Source organism: Phoenix dactylifera, chromosome 9 (assembly GCF_051530095.1).
Source record: "Phoenix dactylifera cultivar Ajwa chromosome 9, Ajwa_hap1_PhDact_Kaust_v1.1, whole genome shotgun sequence".
Classification (NCBI taxonomy): Eukaryota; Viridiplantae; Streptophyta; class Magnoliopsida; order Arecales; family Arecaceae; genus Phoenix; species Phoenix dactylifera.
Window position 1 is genome coordinate 129,145 of NC_143198.1, and position 18,616 is coordinate 147,760.

Genomic DNA, 18,616 nt, shown 5'->3' on the forward strand with positions numbered 1-18,616 from the left:
TACAATGTATCAAACCGCTGAATCTAAAGTCAAATACCGTTAATAATATTTAGGGTCCGACAACTGCCAGATAAGCTTTCCTCCTTTCTCATTTCTCACCATCTCCCTTTCATCATTTCAACAAGTGTCAACAAATCATCTACCGATGTCCATTGCGAGAAATAACTTAAAAAGAAGAGTACTTCAAGCCAACAACCTCAAACTTTTTGTCTTAGATCCTTTCTCTATCTTAAAAGCAGCATTTGAGCCGAGCGCGAATGCGGTCCCCAGCACCACCCCGCTTGCCTCAAAGCCCGACTTCGGTTTCCTGCAGAAGACTCTCCATTTAACGAAAAAAGATTTGCTTTCACATATCCGAAGTGGGATCAAAATGGAAAAAGTTTTAAAACCTTTAAAACAACTAACAGATAGAAGATAAGATCGATTTTATTTTTAAAATTTAAATCTTTTTATAAATTAAAACTCCAACAAGAACTACATTAGATCTTACCTTTAGCAGGATGAAAATGAATAAAATTTTACATGTTTCTTCTATCTTTACATGCTAAACTATTTATCCCACCCATCTCACTTATGTTCCATTTTATTACATGCGATTGCTTCATTCTCCAACAATTACAGCAGAAACATCAAGCTTCTTTAGACATGTTATTCCCACATCACAAGTTTGAGATACCACCATCTCCTTCTGCTAAGAGTGCTCAAGCAACAAAATCATGCAGCAAAGGTGATGGTCCAAACCTGTGGCGCGGGTCCATCAGATTTGTACAATCATAATCTGCCGCATCAGCCTCAAGGGGAGGAGCAGTGCTGTATGCATCTTGCCCTCCCACCCTTCGGTAGCCCTTCTGACTGTTTGATACAGGAAGACCGCCATCACAATGCTGCAAACCCAATGTGAGAGACACCCCGCCATTCCCGTACATCCCCAACTCAGCCATCTGATAAGCTGAAAACCTCCCACTTCCATCAGATCTCTGGGCTATAGCATCATGGAGGAGACCACCGTCCCCTCCAACGGGTCGTTGATCCTTTAGCATGAGATTCATGAATGTGTCATCCGCATTTGCCTCATTCTGAAACCCAGCAGCTGTCTCGCCCATATCCATGTCAGAGATGCCCGATTTAAAAGATTCATCAAGCTGGCTCATGTGACATCTTTCAGTTGCAGGACTTTTTGAGCGTTCCCTCTCCTCAGAGGATCCAGTCTCATCTTTACTTTTGGGTACATTCTCTGTTGAAGAGTTTGAGTCCATCTCAGTTTCACCAATCTCTTCTTTGTACATCTCCTCAATCATAGGCTTCCACAGGCGAACGCGAGCATTTATGAACCAGTTTGAGATCTGCATGAAAATAGAACTAACTGTCCATAAACAAAGGGCATCAAACAAATTTTCCTGGGACTACTTGATTCCACTAGCACGAAAATATACTGTCAATATAAAGCTGGGGGTTTAACAAGGCAGATGCATACAGATATCATGCATTTCTTGTTGATGTCACAGAATTATAATTATTAGATTAATAGGGTCTGATCATATACCATCATGAGTGCACAGACCCATCAAAGTTTAGAATTCAAATTCAATTGTCAAAGGAATTTGGCAGTGAGCTAAAGCTGGAAATGGCCCCGGGCTGGCCTAAGGCCCATCAGGCCGAGCCAGCTTCCAGTCAGGCATTGGGCCAAGTCCGAGAATGTTTTGGTCAGGCTTGGGCCTGAAAAAAGGGCCTCAATAAATTCTAGACCGGGGTTGGCCTAGCTGAGCCTGCCTTGAAACCCAAAACCCGAGATCGATGTTGGGCCAAATTCATTATTAGGATCTTCCGCAGGGAGTCTTTCGGGTTGGGCCAAGCATTTTCGGCCAGTTGGGCCAAGAATTTCAGGTTAGTGAGGCCAATTCAGGTGAGGCCCAGCCTTCTGGCTTAAACAGGCCTATTTGGGTGCTCGATTGGGCTTTAGGGCAAGGCGGGGCTTGGGTAGGGATTTGAAAGAAATTTCGGGCCTAAGCCTAGCCTAGAGCCCAAAAAAAAATTCGGGCCAAGCTCGGGCAACACTATGGACTGGCCCAGCCGTGCCGAATTCCAGCCCTAGAGTGAGCATTATAAAATCTAACCTTATTGAACACTAGTAAGTTGGAAGTAAAATGTTAATGTTTGAGTTGGATCCCAAATGAGTTCACTCATAATTGTTTGCGTCCGGCCATGAATCATCAACTATGCAAGTCCAATGATCAATACAGTTGAGTGTATGGTCCCTGCCCCTCTTTTGTAATTTCTGATTGTAGAAAATATTTTAAAGCAATGTATGGTGTTAAATAAAATCAGGTCTATGACTTTAACATGCAGTCCTGATACGCAAATATTTAGCAACATTTGTGTAACTAAAAAGCTCCATTTTCCCTTCTAGTAATTCCCCTCCTATACCTAAACTTCTTTTAAACATAAACAAATAAATAAATAAATAGCATACCTGGCTCTTTGTTAGGCCTGTCTGTCTTGCCAGCATTAACTTCTCAGAATCCTTCGGGTAACTGGAGAAAATAGTATACAAAAACACTAAGAAAAAGAAACATGAGAAACTAAACTATCAAGAGGAAACAAAATAAAGGTTTCTAAGAGGACTTACGGATGAAGAAAGTGCTCAAACAACCAAGCACGTAGTATTGAAACAGAGGTCTCTGGTAGCCCCCTCTGCGGTCTCCAAGCATTGTGCTGAACCATGCCAAGATGTTGCATTGCCCTCTGTTGCCTAAGTTGCTGATCTATGTATTTTAGGCGAGATATTCCAACACCCTTACTACTTGAATTGTCTTGCTCTCCAAGGCTCTTTCGAGTAGCTCGAATCTGACCATTAATAGCATCTCTCAGACGGCGAAACTGTCTAGAAATTGTTTGAAGGGCAAGTGCAGTGTATGGTTTAGCAGCCTCACAGCCCGCTACTACATCAAAAGATGACACTACAATTTGCATCTGATAGTAATACTGTTTATATCTCCTATCAACCTGCAGTTTAATGGAGGGAAAATTAAGTTCAGGCAAAGATAAACTGAGGTCTGTAGGCAAATAAATTAGCAGTCAGTATCTTCATAAAAATATCATTTGAAAACCATTTATCATTTATTAACATTTTTATCACCAATGAATTATATAAAAACTACTTGATCCTTCTCTTATTTATCCATAATTGTTTTCCATAGAAATTTTTCTTACCAGATTGGCAAAAAATAGATCATATTAAGTCTTCTACGTCATAAGTGATTTATATAGTTTTAAAGGTTGTGGATCATTGTGGGTTTTTCAATTCTCCCAGATAAGTAAACTGTAGTAGTCATTTTTAACACACAAAATCATATGAATGTTTCTAAGTGAATAATTATCATATTTCTAAGTTGTTTAAAACTTTTCTCCAAAAAAATTCTAAATCCTTAATTCTTCAGAACACTTAATACCAAGAAAATATAATGCATTAATACTACTCTCATATCACACACTTCAATTGCATTATCATAATGTTTATCTCAAACCAAACATGCTAAAAACAATATTCTAGAAAATTAAAAAATGAAAATTAAAAAAAAAAAAACATGAACCAAGGGTCCAAGGCAGCAACTGGCCAAGCATAGCAAAAAAGTACCTAACGTTTATTACCTAATTTATATAAACTATGGGTGCATAGAATAGAAGTAACGAGGAGCTTCTTTTGAAAATTTAGAGGTCTGTTCTAGCACATCTATATAATAAAACACAAACCTCAGCATAGATGGGCCCATCATAAAGCCTTCTTTTGGTTACTTTTAGGTTCTCTTTACATTCAAGACTACTTTCAAATCTGATTTAAGGAGTTCGATTGGATTTACAATATGGTTTTTACGCAATTCCTATATTCAGATATAATATAGCCACATCTTTCATGGAACCATAATGGGAGCTTTTAGTGTCTAGTTCAGCTCCCTGTAAAAAATATTTTGAAATTATTGACAATTAAAAGCAGATGAAGGGTTCAACTGACCAAGTTGTCAATATCCCAAGTTCAAGGACATGGTGAAAGGATTACTTTCTGCTTTTCATGTAAGAATATTATAAATTAATATTCTATTAAAGTGTCCCACACACCCTATAATACCCAATTAAAGGATTATAGGTCATTACTAGTCCAATTGTATTTATGGGTAGAAAACCTATTAAAAGAGTCTTTTGGTTTTCTTGCTCGTAAGAGCCTTTTGGTTTTCTTGCTGGTAGAAAACCTATTAAAAGAGTCCTTTGGTCTTCTTGATGGTGGGAGACCTATAAAAGAAATGAGAGACTCTTGGGTTCATACCTACAACATATTTTGTGCCTCTAATCATCGTGAGACACTCTTGAGGAACGTTGTTAGGGTGATCCTTCTCTCTAAAAGCAAGGACAGATTTTAAACAATGGATACAGGTATGTCTTTATAGTTTTATATTCCGCGTTGATTGTGATTAACATGATAATCCAAGATCTTGATGTATTTTCATATTTGAAAATATAACATTTCAATCATAAGATCTAGGACATCGCAAGGATTACTTCGTATCGTATAAGTTGAGATAGATTTTGAGGGATCAAGTCATCGTGGCCTCTATGTGGGTAATTCCAAACCATATATACCACTAAACATGGATCACCTGAGTATTTCTTTCATTATCATGGTGACTCCGTCACATTACTCCTCAAGGTATATATCACAGACTCCAACTACTAGATAAACCTTCAATGGTTGAAAGGTTCATGGCATAGACTCCATTTGGCTTTCAAGATCATAATTTAATTGCTCTAACATTTATCGTGCTGCCTCTTGAATTAATTTGCCATGGTTCATAAGTTTGATTTTGACCACCTTAGAAAAACACTGCACTTGCACGCATTTAGTTAGTAGCAAAAGTTACTCCATCTAGATTCTCCTTTACTCAAGAATCTTATTATAAATTTAACCAATAAAATAATCACAGTGTTCTTTCATCAAATTTCAACTTTACTGGTCTTGCATTTGGTGTAGGACCTTTCCCTTTTTTATCCTTTACATCTCTTTTTTCCCTCCTGCTTCTGATATCCAAATCGTCATTCGTATCTATTTTAAAATTCTCTCCCATTTCTATTTTTATCTCATCCATCCTCTGAGCCCTTCTCCATCTCTTCAGCTAGACTTGGATATATTTCTAACAAGATATTAAAACTAAATAGTTGCATTTGTGATGCATGTTAGACTTTACTAGCTCCTGCGCACCTTATTTATCCTATCTCATTCTTGACTGTTTGTTTCCAGTGATCTTACCTCAAATATGTCACTATTACAGGTCAGGAAGAGATGACTTAGGAGATGGTTATGGTCTATGACAGCTTATATACCAAGCTGCAGCAACCCACCTACTGCTTCGCTTACCTCCAAAAGATGAAGAGATGAGGTTTAGCAAACAATTTCACTGCTTCAACCATGACATTGCGTAATTTCTCTCATAAGAGGGCATCCAATATAATCTCACCTTTTTTTTAGCAGTAATTACTAATATAATTACAGCCTTGATTATCATGGCAAGCAACATAGTAGTCTGCTAAGCCTACTGTTATCTACGAAGGAAGGCATTAGACAGATATCCTAATGCAGGGATTAAAGGGTCAATCGTTCGCCTATGAAGACAATTCATATGTACCCAGAGGCTAAAGAATACTTTCAAATTCAGACAGAAAACAAACACTCGATAAAGAGTTATTATGGGGAGAAAACCTTTGAAACCTGTAAAACCCTAGATATCCATAACCTCCACCAACCTTCTACTCGAGTTCATCCTTCAAAAAAATTATATGCATGTAAATACAGAGCATGACAAATGTACTAAAACTGAGACAGATGTGGTAAAGAAATGGATAGAGGAGAACGACCAAAATGCTATTTTTCCAACTTCTGCTGCAATTCACTAGATGGACAATGTCACATGCAAATGCACGGTATTACAAAATTGTGGATTACCTAACCAGCAACTATCCAATCTTCAAGGAAGCAAAAAGCTCATAAAAATTGCCTGTACAGAACTATTTCTTGTCGTCAAACGATAAAGGAGAAGGAATCAAAAGAGAAAAAGTAGAAAAGGATTTTGATTCACTATTAAGCATATATAATTTGTTTTCTAATAATGAATTGGATGACTCAAGGGGAATAGACATTAAAGCAATGCATGTTCTGTATAGGAATCAAAATTCATAAATAACTTTCCCTTCTTCTAGCTTGAAGAAGTTAGCGGATATGTTTACATAATTGAGTGCAAGTTATACGCTAAATAACATGCATCTAAATTGCTTTTTCAGCTTTATCACAGATAAAAAAGTACTGTTAAAGAAGTAGGTAAAAGATTGCATTTGAATACAATTAAGCAAATCAATTACAACCAAGATGACATTTATGACATAGAGAGATGCTGATCTAATCTACTGATGTTGGAAAATTCAAAATTTTATTTGCACATATATTTCTGACCATTAACTTACTTTAACTTGGTATATTATAGTACATTGCCATTAAAGAGCTAAAATTAAGAAGTAAATGAGTTTGCACCTCATCCAACATTGCCAGAAGCTCCGTCATCTTGTTTTGCAGGCCCTGTCTTTCAGACGGTGAGAGTTCAGTAGGTGATTGAACATTGGACTCTTGAGGATTTAAAGACATCCCATCACACTTCGATACTTCATCACTATCTTTGCACTCTGCAGTGCCACCAGAATTATCCAAACTTTGAGTTTTGTCTGTTTCCTGCTTCAAAGCCTTCCGAACACTAACAACTTCATCAAGCAACTGCCGTGCCACCTTGAGATATCTAGAACTTGAAATTGTGCTTGTGATACTCGAGAGGCCATATGGAGAGGCATTTGAATGCATAAGTTTGTATCTAGAGTTATCATCTCTAAATGCCCTGCCATCTCCCGAATTTGACTGATGAGTACTTAAAATTGAGATGTCTGAGTTTGCAGGCTGGAACTGAAATGAAGGCACCGGAATCTCTGTGCTAAGGCTGAGAGATAACCCTTGGCATTGTGCGGTCGAAACATTTGACTGATGCAATGACACGTTCTGACCATTTAAAATGCCCAACTGAGTATGAACCCTCATATGGGGATCATCAGCAACTGAACTGCAAACCAGATCGCTAACTCCAGTCAGTGACCTGTCAATTGTTTGCATGAACAATACCTCATCCCTTCCATCATTCAAAGCATTGTAAGAGCGCTCACCAAGATGTGATGCAAAGCCAGCTCCCCCTGTAGATAAGTCATGCGATATCATAGAGGAAGGAACAGGAAGGTCCATGCCGTTCTGTTGGGATTGGTTATTGCCAGCCAATTTGTCTGAATATGGAACAGAAGAATAGTTTGGATAAATCATGTTGCTTGTACTTGAGGACTCAGGATATGATGCATGTCCTGGGTCCCTTGTATAGAAGGTTGGCGTGACATCCCTTTGGTTGGTAGAGCTGGAGTAGTAAGCGGCCATTACCCTCTTCCTTGATTTTGAGACGTCTGAGAAATTTACAAACTGTACAAACGGAACAAGTACAATGGTGAAGCATTACAACCTATATATTCTTTTCTGGCTATTGTGGTGATGGAGACTCAAGCAGATGGTCCCCATAAAGAAGCCCTTTGCTTATAAATGATATGGCTGCAAGAAATCATCAGCACAAATAAAAAGTTAGCGGCAAGGACAGAAAGCAGAAGTTTGAAAAGCTGGCAAGAATACAAACTAGAGAGAAGATGATGAATCATACGGTGCAGGTAAGACCACAAGGAGTAGGTAGGGAAGACATCAGCTTATTGTTATGGGATAGAAGAGAACAGATCATCTTTTTTCTAAAAAAACAAAAGATTCCAGGATAATAGAGAGAAAAAGTAGAGGCCATTCATAAATCATAAGTTGGCCTACAGCAACGACTTCCCCCAACGGATACCACTACATGAAGAACCAAAAACCTGACGATGCCGATCAGAACTATTAAAATAATAATAATAATAACATCATCAAACTACTGTTTATATGTGTCTCCAGGTAGCTCCTAAAAAAGTTGGAAATGTTACATGGGATAAGCTCACAAACTTTTTTCTAAAAGATGAAAATAAGGAAATCACCAAAAACTATTTAGAGCAACCTAGGTTCCAAGTTTTCAGAACAGAAAGCTATCTGCTTGATGCCGATGCTCAGGGAAGAAGCCAAAAAAGAAATCCACCGACCCTCTCAGTTGTTTCCTTTTTTCATGATCCTGGTCGTTGTAGCGTGGGTAACGAAAAGGGTTTTTTTTCATGAACAATCAGATATATAAAGAAAAACTCTTACCTGCACTTGCAAAATCCAAAACCGATACAAAAATTTCACTCCTTTAATACCTTTCAACTTGTCATCGCTCCTGAAATTCCAGAACCCCAAGGCGCCCAAAAATCGTAGCCACACAAAAAATTATATCTGTCCTAGACCTCCAATAAAACTTCACAAACACAAACCCAACTTCCCAAAATCCATGAAAAGAAGAGGGGAAAAAGTTAAAGACCCAACAAAAATCAGCTTGAGAACAACAACAAAAAAACTTCGAGCTCGTCATCAGCAAAAAAGTTAGTTGCACCCAACAGACACAAAAGTTAAATCTGACAAACAAAGAGAATAAGAAGAAGAAAACGATGGGATTTTGGTATCACATAAATAACTCAAAAAAGTTTCTTTCTGAACCACCGGAAATTGATGGAATTAGAGGAGATAGAGACCGAGATTTTATTTTTTTAATTAAAAAAAAACAAAGGATTACCTGAGAGCGAGAGCCCTGAAGAGGTGGCGCTGTGCTCCTCGTGGGGAGCAGGATACCATGAATTCAAAGCCGATCGGCTGAGAGAAATCCCTCCCAAAATGGGGACAAAACCGATCCCGAGGCTCACAAACAAGCCCTTTTCATCGGGCTCTTACATCACCCACACCCCCCAATAACACCAACCCATACAGAAGAAAAAGACCCCTCCATTTAAAATTTTTTAAGACCCTTTTTTTTTTCCTCCCTATGCTCTGATCAATTTTTTTTTCTTTAAATACTATACTCTTTTCTCTTTTTAGCTCCCTCCCTCCCTCTCTCTCCCTCTCCCTCTCTCTCTCTCTCTCTCTCTCTCTCTCTCTCTCTCCCCCCCCCCCCCCCCCCTTCAAAACATCATCTTCATCAAACCCAACATTCTATATTAGCACGTGAGACTGTAAGAAAGAGCAAGCCATCCCCAGCCCTTACCTTGAAAGCGGCATGACAAGGGTCCATCTCTCAAGTCTCTAGTTTTTTTTTTTTTTTTTCTCTTTTGCCTTTCTTCTAATTCAAGTCTCTAATAAGTCCCTTCCAAACAAGTTGTGCGAGTTGGTGTTGTTAATATGCGCTCTATCTCTAACCACCAGTAGGTGGACCTAAACCTTATCTTAGGACTTGAAGGAAAAAAGTTTTTTTTTTTACATAAAAAAAAGGCCAAGAGGCAATTCCCTTCAACTCAGTTGATACAAAATGGTTATACCAGGTTTTTCAACGGAGAATCAAAAAAAAAAAAAAAAAAGCAGGTAGCCCAGAATACTTGAGATACCCATAAATAAAGTATTTTTTTTTTTTTAACAACTGCGGCTCACACGCGCACACGATAGATATAAATGCAACCAATAAAATTAAAAAAAATAATACAAGAAAATAGGCACCGACCTGGCCTACCCAGGTGAAGACTCAAGGATAATACAAATGAATTCCTATTGAAAATGCTATCAAGCAAATGATTTCTCGCATTTTATTGATCCCATTTCTCGTGTTAATGATTATAGCTTTTAGGCTCTGGCAATTTTGTCTTTCCCTTCTTGCAACATTTACTAGATTAATTTGCCGTTAGTCTAGTTATGTATTAATTATTGAAAGCTCTGCACCTTAATCATCTATTATTAATGTGAAGAGATCGCTTTAACTAATGGGCATAAGTAGCTGGTTAATGAGTTATTTTATGCACCTCCATTTGCAAGCTCTCCGTGTTTGGCCACCTGGCTTGTATGGGAGTGACGTGGGTTGATTAATCACTAGAGTTTCTGTTCCTTTCGATCCGTTGAAAGTTGGGTGTCCTTTTGTTGCTTGCAAAACTTTCCCACATTTTTAATGCATGCATGTCCCCTTCTGACCGTGTCTGCATGGGGTTTGTTTTTTTTTCAAAAAAAAAAAAGAAAAAAAACTTGATGAGTGCAACTTTTGCCCTTCCTTTTGAAACAAGGTGATCGTACAAGCCATATAGCAATGTCTAATTGGAGTAAATGCATTGTTTCAATGTTTAACATATAAATTAAGACGGTAGGAGTGGGAATTATACCCGATTGAACTATGGGTGACGAAAGCTTGTAATTGATCAAACCTGCAACAGTTCTACTCTGTCGGCAAATAGGATCAAATATTTTGGCCATTAGTAATGTCTATGATAATGCTGAAGAACTTATTTGCGTGGTGACTGAAAGCATAGCCAGGTTGGCTGCATGCGATTGTGTTCCCAGTAAATTTAAATGAACTCTTGCCTTTGATTTGTAAAACTCGGTAGTTATATTCGTTAACTCATTAAGCTGACACTGAATTTGGTTAATTAACTATAATTAAAACTCAAAGAGTGAAGCATTAGATGTAATTTCATGGTTTTAATATAGTACAAAATTGTTATCTTCTTGTATGCCTGTTTGTATAATCTATTAAAATTCAAGATCTTAGAACCCAATTTCATTAACTTTGAGTTGACTCAATTTCTAGCCAATTCGAGTTGGATTCTAGGTTTTGAACTTTGGCTCGAGGTTTCTTGGCTTCAACGAAAGATCCTCGACTATATACTAGCTCAAAAGAAAAGAAATATTGTCCGAAATATTTCTTCTAATTAAACCTATTATAGATTTTCAGTGTAAATTATTACAAACCTTACAACAAGACAAACTAATCATGCTTTATAATGTAAAAAAATATGTCAAGGTAGACCAGCTAGTCTTCTAGCGTCAAATTACCAAAAAATATAATTAGATGATTAATCAAGAATATCGGTGATGTCGAAGGCAATATGCATTCTAGGCTATTTTAGTTTTCAGTTAATTTTCTTTTCTAATCATACGTGATGTATTTGAATTTAGACCATGCTGCAAATATTAAAAATTTCTCCCTATATAACGTGAACTCGAAGGACCTAATTTTTCAAGTATTATTATCAGCATGCCCTTCTGAAATACTTTCTTAGGGAGACACTTCGATTTCCTTGGAAGCAGATATTTACTCATATGCCTAGTACGTGCTAAACATTAACATTTATCAAAATGATCGAAATGTACACCACTTCACACGGAGTATAGTTTTCATGTGCCAAGTCATATGTGGCCCTCTTTATGCTACATATTTATTGCCATAAAGAAACCCTCCCTCTCTCTCTCTCTCTGGGTGCAAGTTGGGGGAAGGTAAAACCCTAAAAAGAAGGGGGGGAAAAACACAAGCGAGCTCATGCTGAAAAGTGGAACCGGCACGTAGATCCATATCCATATGCCTCTCACAAAAGAGAGCATAAAGTTTTGCCGAAATCAAAAACTTTTTTTTTAATTCATATTCAAGAGAGCGCGGTACAAGCATGGTTTTCTCTTTATTCAACTCGAGTAATTACCTATCATTAGTTTTCATGCTTTTTTTGTGGTTTTTCTTGCTTTTTTTTATTTCTGTAGATGAGGCGGTCAGGCAATTTTGCGCAACACAATTGCTCAAATATATCAGGACAAACCTTTGTTGTCAGAATTTGACCCAAATTCATTTAAGACCTGTTGTTGTGCCAATTCCTGCATGTTCCTAACTAATCTCCTCGCCAGTATAGATTGGATCTCCACTTTTTCCAATTTTTTTTTTTTATTTTCAGAAAAAGGACTTTTGGCGAATAGATCGATCCATTTGGGTTCAATTGAGCTTGGATCGAGCCCAAGCAATGAAGAGAGGCCAGCTGTATCCTTGATTGGTACACGACGCTGTAGTTTCGTCCTGATCGGCAGCCGATCGAGACATAAGGGAGGGCAGTATTTATTATCCGTCGTCAGCTCTTTGACGTGTTGTGCATAAAACTAGTTGTTGCAACATAAATGCAAAATTTCTCCAAATGATCATTGTGCAGACACAAATTAGCAAATGCATTCAATGCAGCCGGTAATGGGACGGGACCAATTAATTACATGCGTGGTCGGATGCGATCCAAGCTCGGCAGCAACTACTGTGCGTGCAGCGTGCGAGACGGCAGCACGGAGAGCCACGGCTGGCCCTGCATGCCTACTGCTTTGCATAGTTTTCTATAGGCAGGCGGCAGCTTCCGCTTCGCTGCAAATGCGAAAGTATGACGACGCTAACTTGGCATTTCCTTGCCAATAACACCCCGTCAACTTAGCACTCAAATGAACTTTGATGCTAAATCAAACTCCGCATGGGGCACCTGCTCATATGCATTTGAATATTCGTTACAATATTGACGAGACGATATCAGCAAGCAGACAAGGCTCTCACTGTCGATCATCATGAAGTGGGACACCTTGTTCGGCAAACAATGCGGCAATATTTTGAGCACGCGGGTAGAAATTTCGTAAGCTTGGACCTGCCATCTATAATTGCTCCTCCAACTTTCGTACTTTCCTTCCGCCAATGGCTAACGGGATGGCGCACGAAGACCGCAAAAGATGGGGAAATTACGCGCGCTTTAGATGTATTTGCATGGGAATCCAAGGGGGTCAGGAAGATAGAAAAAGATCGATGATGTTCTGCTCGCGCGCTTTAGATGTATTTGCATGGGAATCCAAATGTATCATCAGAAGGTCGCTCTTTAACTCCATGCGGGCCCGCAAGATAGCAGCCCGGAAGGTCTAAGGGAGGGATGGCATTTGTCCGTTTCCGTGGGGAAGAATCCAAATTTGTTGTTTTGTGGTAAAAGGGAAGCGAAAAAAAATCAGACAAGTAAGAAGGGAAATCGTTCACGGCAGCCTTATGGCTCTCCAAAGTCTGATCGAATTATTTTTTTACGTCTCCCTCAAAAGACGAAGGTAGAGTGTTTTTTGATCTGAGGCACGTCCCACCACCATCGAAGACGACGTTTAAATTAGAGAATGGCACGGTCCCAACTCCGAATAAAGTGCTCCTTCGATGAAAACGTGGATAAGGAGTTTAGCGTACCCTGCCCTGCCCTGCCTCGCCTCGACTTCCATGCAATGCAAGGGACCCACCTTCGGTGGAAGTCACCATACAAAGCCCGAGGAGAGAGTTTTTATTCGCGAACGTGGGGCTACAGTTGCTTCGAAAAAATAAAATAAAATAAATGACCGGAGTATTCAAATAAATAGATTGGGTTGATCCTCACCCAATCCGATCTGATCTATTTAGACATGATTCGACATACTTTTAAGAACTCATGGAGCCGAATCGGATTCTCAAATTAGACCCGTTCTATTTTTCAAATCGAATTAGAATTTACCGAATCTCGAACGATCCGACTCAATTCGTTGTTTTTTGAGCCAATTTTGAATCATTTATCCAACCATCCAATCCGACCCGATTCGAACTCGAATTATCCATGAAATGCACACTGAGGCATCAGCCAAGCTAACATTACTGCATTCTATACTCAAGATTTTATGTAAGGATGGGCACCATGTTCTCAAATTTTTTTAAGATGACAAAACTTCTCGATATACTTGAGGATTACTTGGCTATAGAGTTCTGTTGGTGGAAAAATGGACCACCCTACACATACAATTATAGCACCCAAATCTGTCAGCAAGATCGAGCTCATCCAGGCCGAGCTTATGCAAGCTCATCTAAGTGCTCGGGCTCTTCCGCTCCCGAGCTCACCTAAGTGATCGAGATCTTCCGCTCTCGAGCTCTTCTAAGTGATCGGGCTCTTCCGCTCTCGAGCTCATCTAAGTGCTCGGGCTCTTCCGCTCTCGAGCTCATCTAAGTGATCGGGCTCTTCCGCTCTCGAGCTCTTCTAAGTGATCGGGCTCTTCCGCTCTCGAGCTCATCTAAGTGCTCGGGCTCTTCCGCTCTCGAGCTCATCTAAGTGCTCGAGCTCATAGGCCGAGCACAGAAGGCTGCCGAGCACAGAAGGCCGAGCACAGCAGTCCGAGCATAGAAGGCCGAGCACAGCAGGCCGAGACCAGAAGGCCGAGCACAGCAGGCCGAGCACAGAAGGCCGAGCACAGCAGGCCGAGCACAGCAGGCCGAGACCAGAAGGCCGAGCACAGAAGGCCGAGCATAACAGGCTGAGACCAGAAGGCCGAGCACAGCAGGCCGAGCACAGAAGGCTAAGACCAGCAGGACGAGACCAGAAGGCTGAGCTGACCTCAGAAGGCCGACCTCGTCGTCTATATGCTGCGGCCATGCCCTGCAGTAGCCTTACCTCACCATGTTTTACTTGCAGGCCACGCCACGACATATTAATCAGGAACCATACTCTGCTATGACTGTCAACGCCTCATCATTCCCAAGAATGTACTGCACTGCGCGCCTCAAGCAAGCTCTGGCTGCACGCCATCTCCTCCCATGATGGAAACGGGCCATCCACGGCAACTCATTACTTCCACGCCCACGTCCAATCGTGACGGTAACCCATTAATTCGCCCAGTCACATCACAGGTAACCCTGCCACTCTTCCTATAAAAGGGGAGCTTCTCCCTTTAAAAGAGAGGAGGCTTCTTCCTCCCAAAGGGATTTTTCGAACTTCACATACAGTCCCTCTCTCTTCTCCAAAATTAAGCCCCCCTCTGACTTAGGCATCGGAGGGCCGGCGCCGGAAAAGCCCGGCCACCGGCTTCTTGCAGGCCCCCCACGGAGGACGCCGCTCGCCGACGGATCGCCGCCCGCCAATGTTCGCCGGAGCTCCTCCTCCTCAGCCGACGGCCGCCCCCGGGTCCAATTTCCAGCAACAGTTGGCGCTAGAGGAAGGGCCTGGCCCTCCGCCTATCCAGCAAGGAGCCGACCCGGGCACAGGACCTTCCCGCTGGGGGGGCTGTGTTACGGGGGGTTCCCCGAATTTAGTCCCACATCGGCTAATCAGCGGAAAGGTCTGTGCCTTAAATGGGGGGCTCAATAACCTCTTCTCACCGAGGCGCCTTTTGAAGGGCAAACCCGTGAGGGGTGGAATGGGTGGTTCCACCCGGGGCGCCGTCAAAGCGCGGACCCCCGGGAGCGGTCACGATCCCCGATCCCCAAAGCGGACAATACCTCGGTGAAGACGCGGTCGCTTTTCCTGCTCGGCTGGTGTGTGGGCTGTGCTGGTGACGGGGTGCAAATCCCGCATCAAGTTCTGTCCCAAGACATTTGAAAGAGTGGACGGTTCGGTCCGGTGGTTGATCGTCGAGCAGCAATTGCCCGTGCTAATTAGGACAAAACTTGATTTGTATTCTTATTATCCACATGTGGCCTGGGGATAAATTTGGCCACAACAGATGTTGTTATATATGGTTTAGATTTCAATCCGCATGCTGATATATAGGCAATGAATAGAGCACAAAAAAATTGGGCAATCAAGCAGGCTTCTGGTGTACAGGCTTGTGGTACGTGCTAGTGTCGAGGAGCGCAGCTTTCAGTTTGCTAAGAAGAAATTGATGCTTGACCAACTAGAATCTCGAAAGGAAGTGGCGGACATTCTTGGATGGGAAACAGAAGAACTTTTCAATGACCGTGATGCTGTAAATGGGCAAGATCCAAAAGAAGCTTTTAGCAGCAAAACTGATGCTGTTGCTGATGGTGAGAATAAGCATAGATGGAGGGCTGGTGGTCTGGGATATGTATGCCAGGATAAATGCATTGACGGATGCACAAAGATCATGTCGGATTTTTAAAGCTTCTTGATCGGTCAAACCTTCAGTGACCAATTCTTGAAAGTGGTGATGGGGAGTCAGACAATCCTTGGTGCAGTGGAGGTGAGGTGTAAGATTTTTATGGTGCAGTAAAGTACTGATTGTTTACCCAATGATTCGAACCAGGCTCGGTTCGGATCGGAATCAGATCCATTTTTTTTGGGTTGAGACTAGATTATGCATAAACCCAACCTGACCCGAATGTCCTATTGGGTCAAAAATTGTAGTCATAAAACCGATCCAATCCGAGCCAATTATGGCCCCTCCCCACCACAACCCTCCACCACCATCGAGTAACCGCCGATCACTGCCAATTTCATCATTGATTTCACTGTCCTTTTTCTTTTCTTCCCCTTGATAGTCGACGCGATGGGGTTACCACGCCGGCCTCCATGCCTCACCGAAGTCAAGGTAAGAGGATCAATCTCCTCCCTTATCATTCTCCTCATCTCTCCTTCGAATGGAGCTCACTGTCGGTTGAAAAATCTACCGGAATCAATGACCGGAAGAAACCCCTGTTCGCATCTCCTGTTTTTGATGTTTTTATTTCTTTTCTGGCTGTCTCTGCTGCCAGTGTTCGTCACTAAGAGATTCGGTCTCTTCCTTACGTTGGCCCCTAGACTCCATTGGAGCTCCAGCCGCTGACAAGCAAGTTGGGATATGAAATCCAAGCCAAAAATGCCTCTGTTCCGTCCCTATTTTTGTTCTTCTCTCCCTTTCCTGGCCGCTCTTCGCTGTTCGCCATCGCCACCGGCTACCACCTCGCCCGACCACCACAATGATAGCCATTGCTCAACCCTTTTTCTTTCCCTATTTACCAAGAAAAGAAGAGGAGGAGAGAAAGAACCCATCCCTCTCTCTCTTCTTTCTCTCTCTTCTTTCTCTCTCATCTTCCTCTTTCTCTCTCTAAATAGATCTATGGCCCCAGTGCAGTGTTCCGTCCATCTTTTTTGTGGACCCTTTGAAGAGGCCTTGAAATGCTCAATGTTGGGGATTTTTCCAAGCCCCCCTTTAGGGGTTCACTGCCACGAATGGCTTATAGAGGCCACATGGTGGCATCGGTATTTGACAGCCCAGCCTGCGCTTATGGGGGCACATTGCGAAACCCCTTTTGCCCACTTGTCATTTAGTACGGGGCTCTGCTCTGCCGTTGATAGCCGTGGGGGAGCCCTACTGTGGTCAGCCTCGACTTGAAGAAATAAAGTTGCGCCTCTACTAACAGCAATTGCTTTTGATATGGTGGCAAGCGCTTGATCCAACACTCTGATGCTCGAGCCGCCCACCGAACCAATCATCCCGACCTTGTTAGATGTCCCTAAAACCACCATTGAAGAATCTTATTGAACGATCATATCTCTGATTAAGTACGTGCCCTATGATTCATTGAGCGAACCGTTTAGACCTGACCCACTCGGAACTAATATTTGTCGCGCCAAGTCTTCTCTTATTATTTTTAATTCTATTAAAGTTATTAATTTTACTTTTAATATTTTTAAATAGGCTTAACAAATTTGCTTAGTGACTTATGGTAGTCTAAGGCAAAAATAGTTAGTAGATTTTACACTTCTTACTATTTTTCAAATTATCATATTTTTCATGCACATGATTTTGCTAGTGAAGATGTCATGTTTTTCTTAAAATTTTAGATCAGCATATATAAAAATCATGATTTATTATGAAAAGTGGTTCCATGAATATTTTTTAATGAAAACAGCATGTTTATAAAGAACCAATTTTATCATGCCATTTAATATTTTTTTATCTATCTATGCATATGTTTTACGAAACAACGTGTTATTGTACTTGTATCTAGGCCGCAACCACACCTTGGAGTATGAAAACTCAACATTGATGGCTCAGTTCAAGACACTGTTGCAGCTTCAGCATTTATAATTCATGATAATCAGGGAAAACTAATTGCAGCAGGAGGAAAGAAATTGAGACATTGCTCTGGGTGTTTGGAGAATTTGTAGTTGTTTGATATGGTCTACAGCTGCTATAAACAATCTTGGAGCTTAACAATTATGGATGGTAAGGAAATTTAACAACAGAGATAAATTGGATTACATATCCTTCTTGTAAATATAGGCAGGAGGATATAAATATGTGGATGACTTCAAGATGGGCAATTAAAGTTACTCATATACCAAGAGAAGGAAACTATGCAGCAGATTGGTTGGCTGCACAAGCTTGTCAGAGTGACCTCTTCATCTCAGAGACAGATTGGATTCATCCTGAGTCGGCGTATATACTGGCTGCAGATGGTTTACGAATTGTACATATAAAGGCCTAGGCTCAGTTATGTCCTGTAACGTATATACTTCTCCGTTTCAAGAATACTAATTCCTTCTCTTCTGTATGTAATAAAGAAGGCCTTCAAGTTTACAAGCACAACGGTTGGATTGGAGGCGAAAGATGACCCATCACACGGTATGAAGGGCTCAAATTATTATAATAATTTCAGGTAGATTTTCCGAGTTATATAATAATAATATAATATAATAATTGCAATAATATTTACCCCTTAGGCTCTTATTATTCAAAAAAAGAAATATGGAGATGAAACCAAGCGTATTTTCTATTAATAAAAATTATAAAAAAATAAAAATAGCTTTTTTATTTTTAAATTTGTTTTAGAAAGTAGTAGAAATGATGCTAAACGCAGCCTAATTTTTATAGATTTTTTTTTTAATCAAGTAGAAAAGTTTGTAAATTCAG

At 40.7% G+C, this 18,616-nt stretch overlaps 1 protein-coding gene across 3 annotated transcripts; it reads right to left on the bottom strand.

Moving 5' to 3' along the window:
• Positions 1 to 424: 424 nt before the first annotated feature.
• Positions 425 to 9,518, bottom strand: LOC103712015 (BEL1-like homeodomain protein 7). Of its 3 annotated transcripts, XM_088703846.2 has the most exons (6): positions 8,805 to 9,239; positions 7,246 to 7,672; positions 6,572 to 7,145; positions 2,627 to 3,003; positions 2,471 to 2,531; positions 425 to 1,343 (listed from the first exon to the last, which is right to left on the bottom strand). In XM_088703846.2, the coding sequence occupies exons 3-6, from the start codon at positions 7,121 to 7,123 to the stop codon at positions 702 to 704; spliced, it is 1,632 nt and encodes a 543-aa protein (XP_088559972.2). In that variant the 5' UTR covers positions 7,124 to 7,145; positions 7,246 to 7,672; positions 8,805 to 9,239; the 3' UTR covers positions 425 to 701. The 3 variants fall into 3 exon arrangements, with proteins under 3 accessions (XP_088559972.2, XP_008796599.3, XP_088559971.2); XM_008798377.6 differs by having other exon boundaries at positions 6,572 to 7,672; positions 8,805 to 9,518; XM_088703845.2 differs by having other exon boundaries at positions 6,572 to 7,672; positions 7,779 to 9,239.
• Between the last annotated feature and the right edge of the window lie 9,098 nt (positions 9,519 to 18,616).

Bases quoted from the DNA above. Each gene is read 5' to 3' on its own strand.
- LOC103712015 (XM_008798377.6), bottom strand. From the start codon at position 7,504: ATGGCCGCTTACTACTCCAGCTCTACCAACCAAAGGGATGTCACGCCA. The intron at 2,532-2,626 runs GTAAGTCCTCTT...TATTTTCTCCAG, and splicing joins TTTGAGCACTTTCTTCATCC to TTACCCGAAGGATTCTGAGA. The intron at 1,344-2,470 runs GTATGCTATTTA...ATTTTCATGCAG, and splicing joins CAGGCCTAACAAAGAGCCAG to ATCTCAAACTGGTTCATAAA.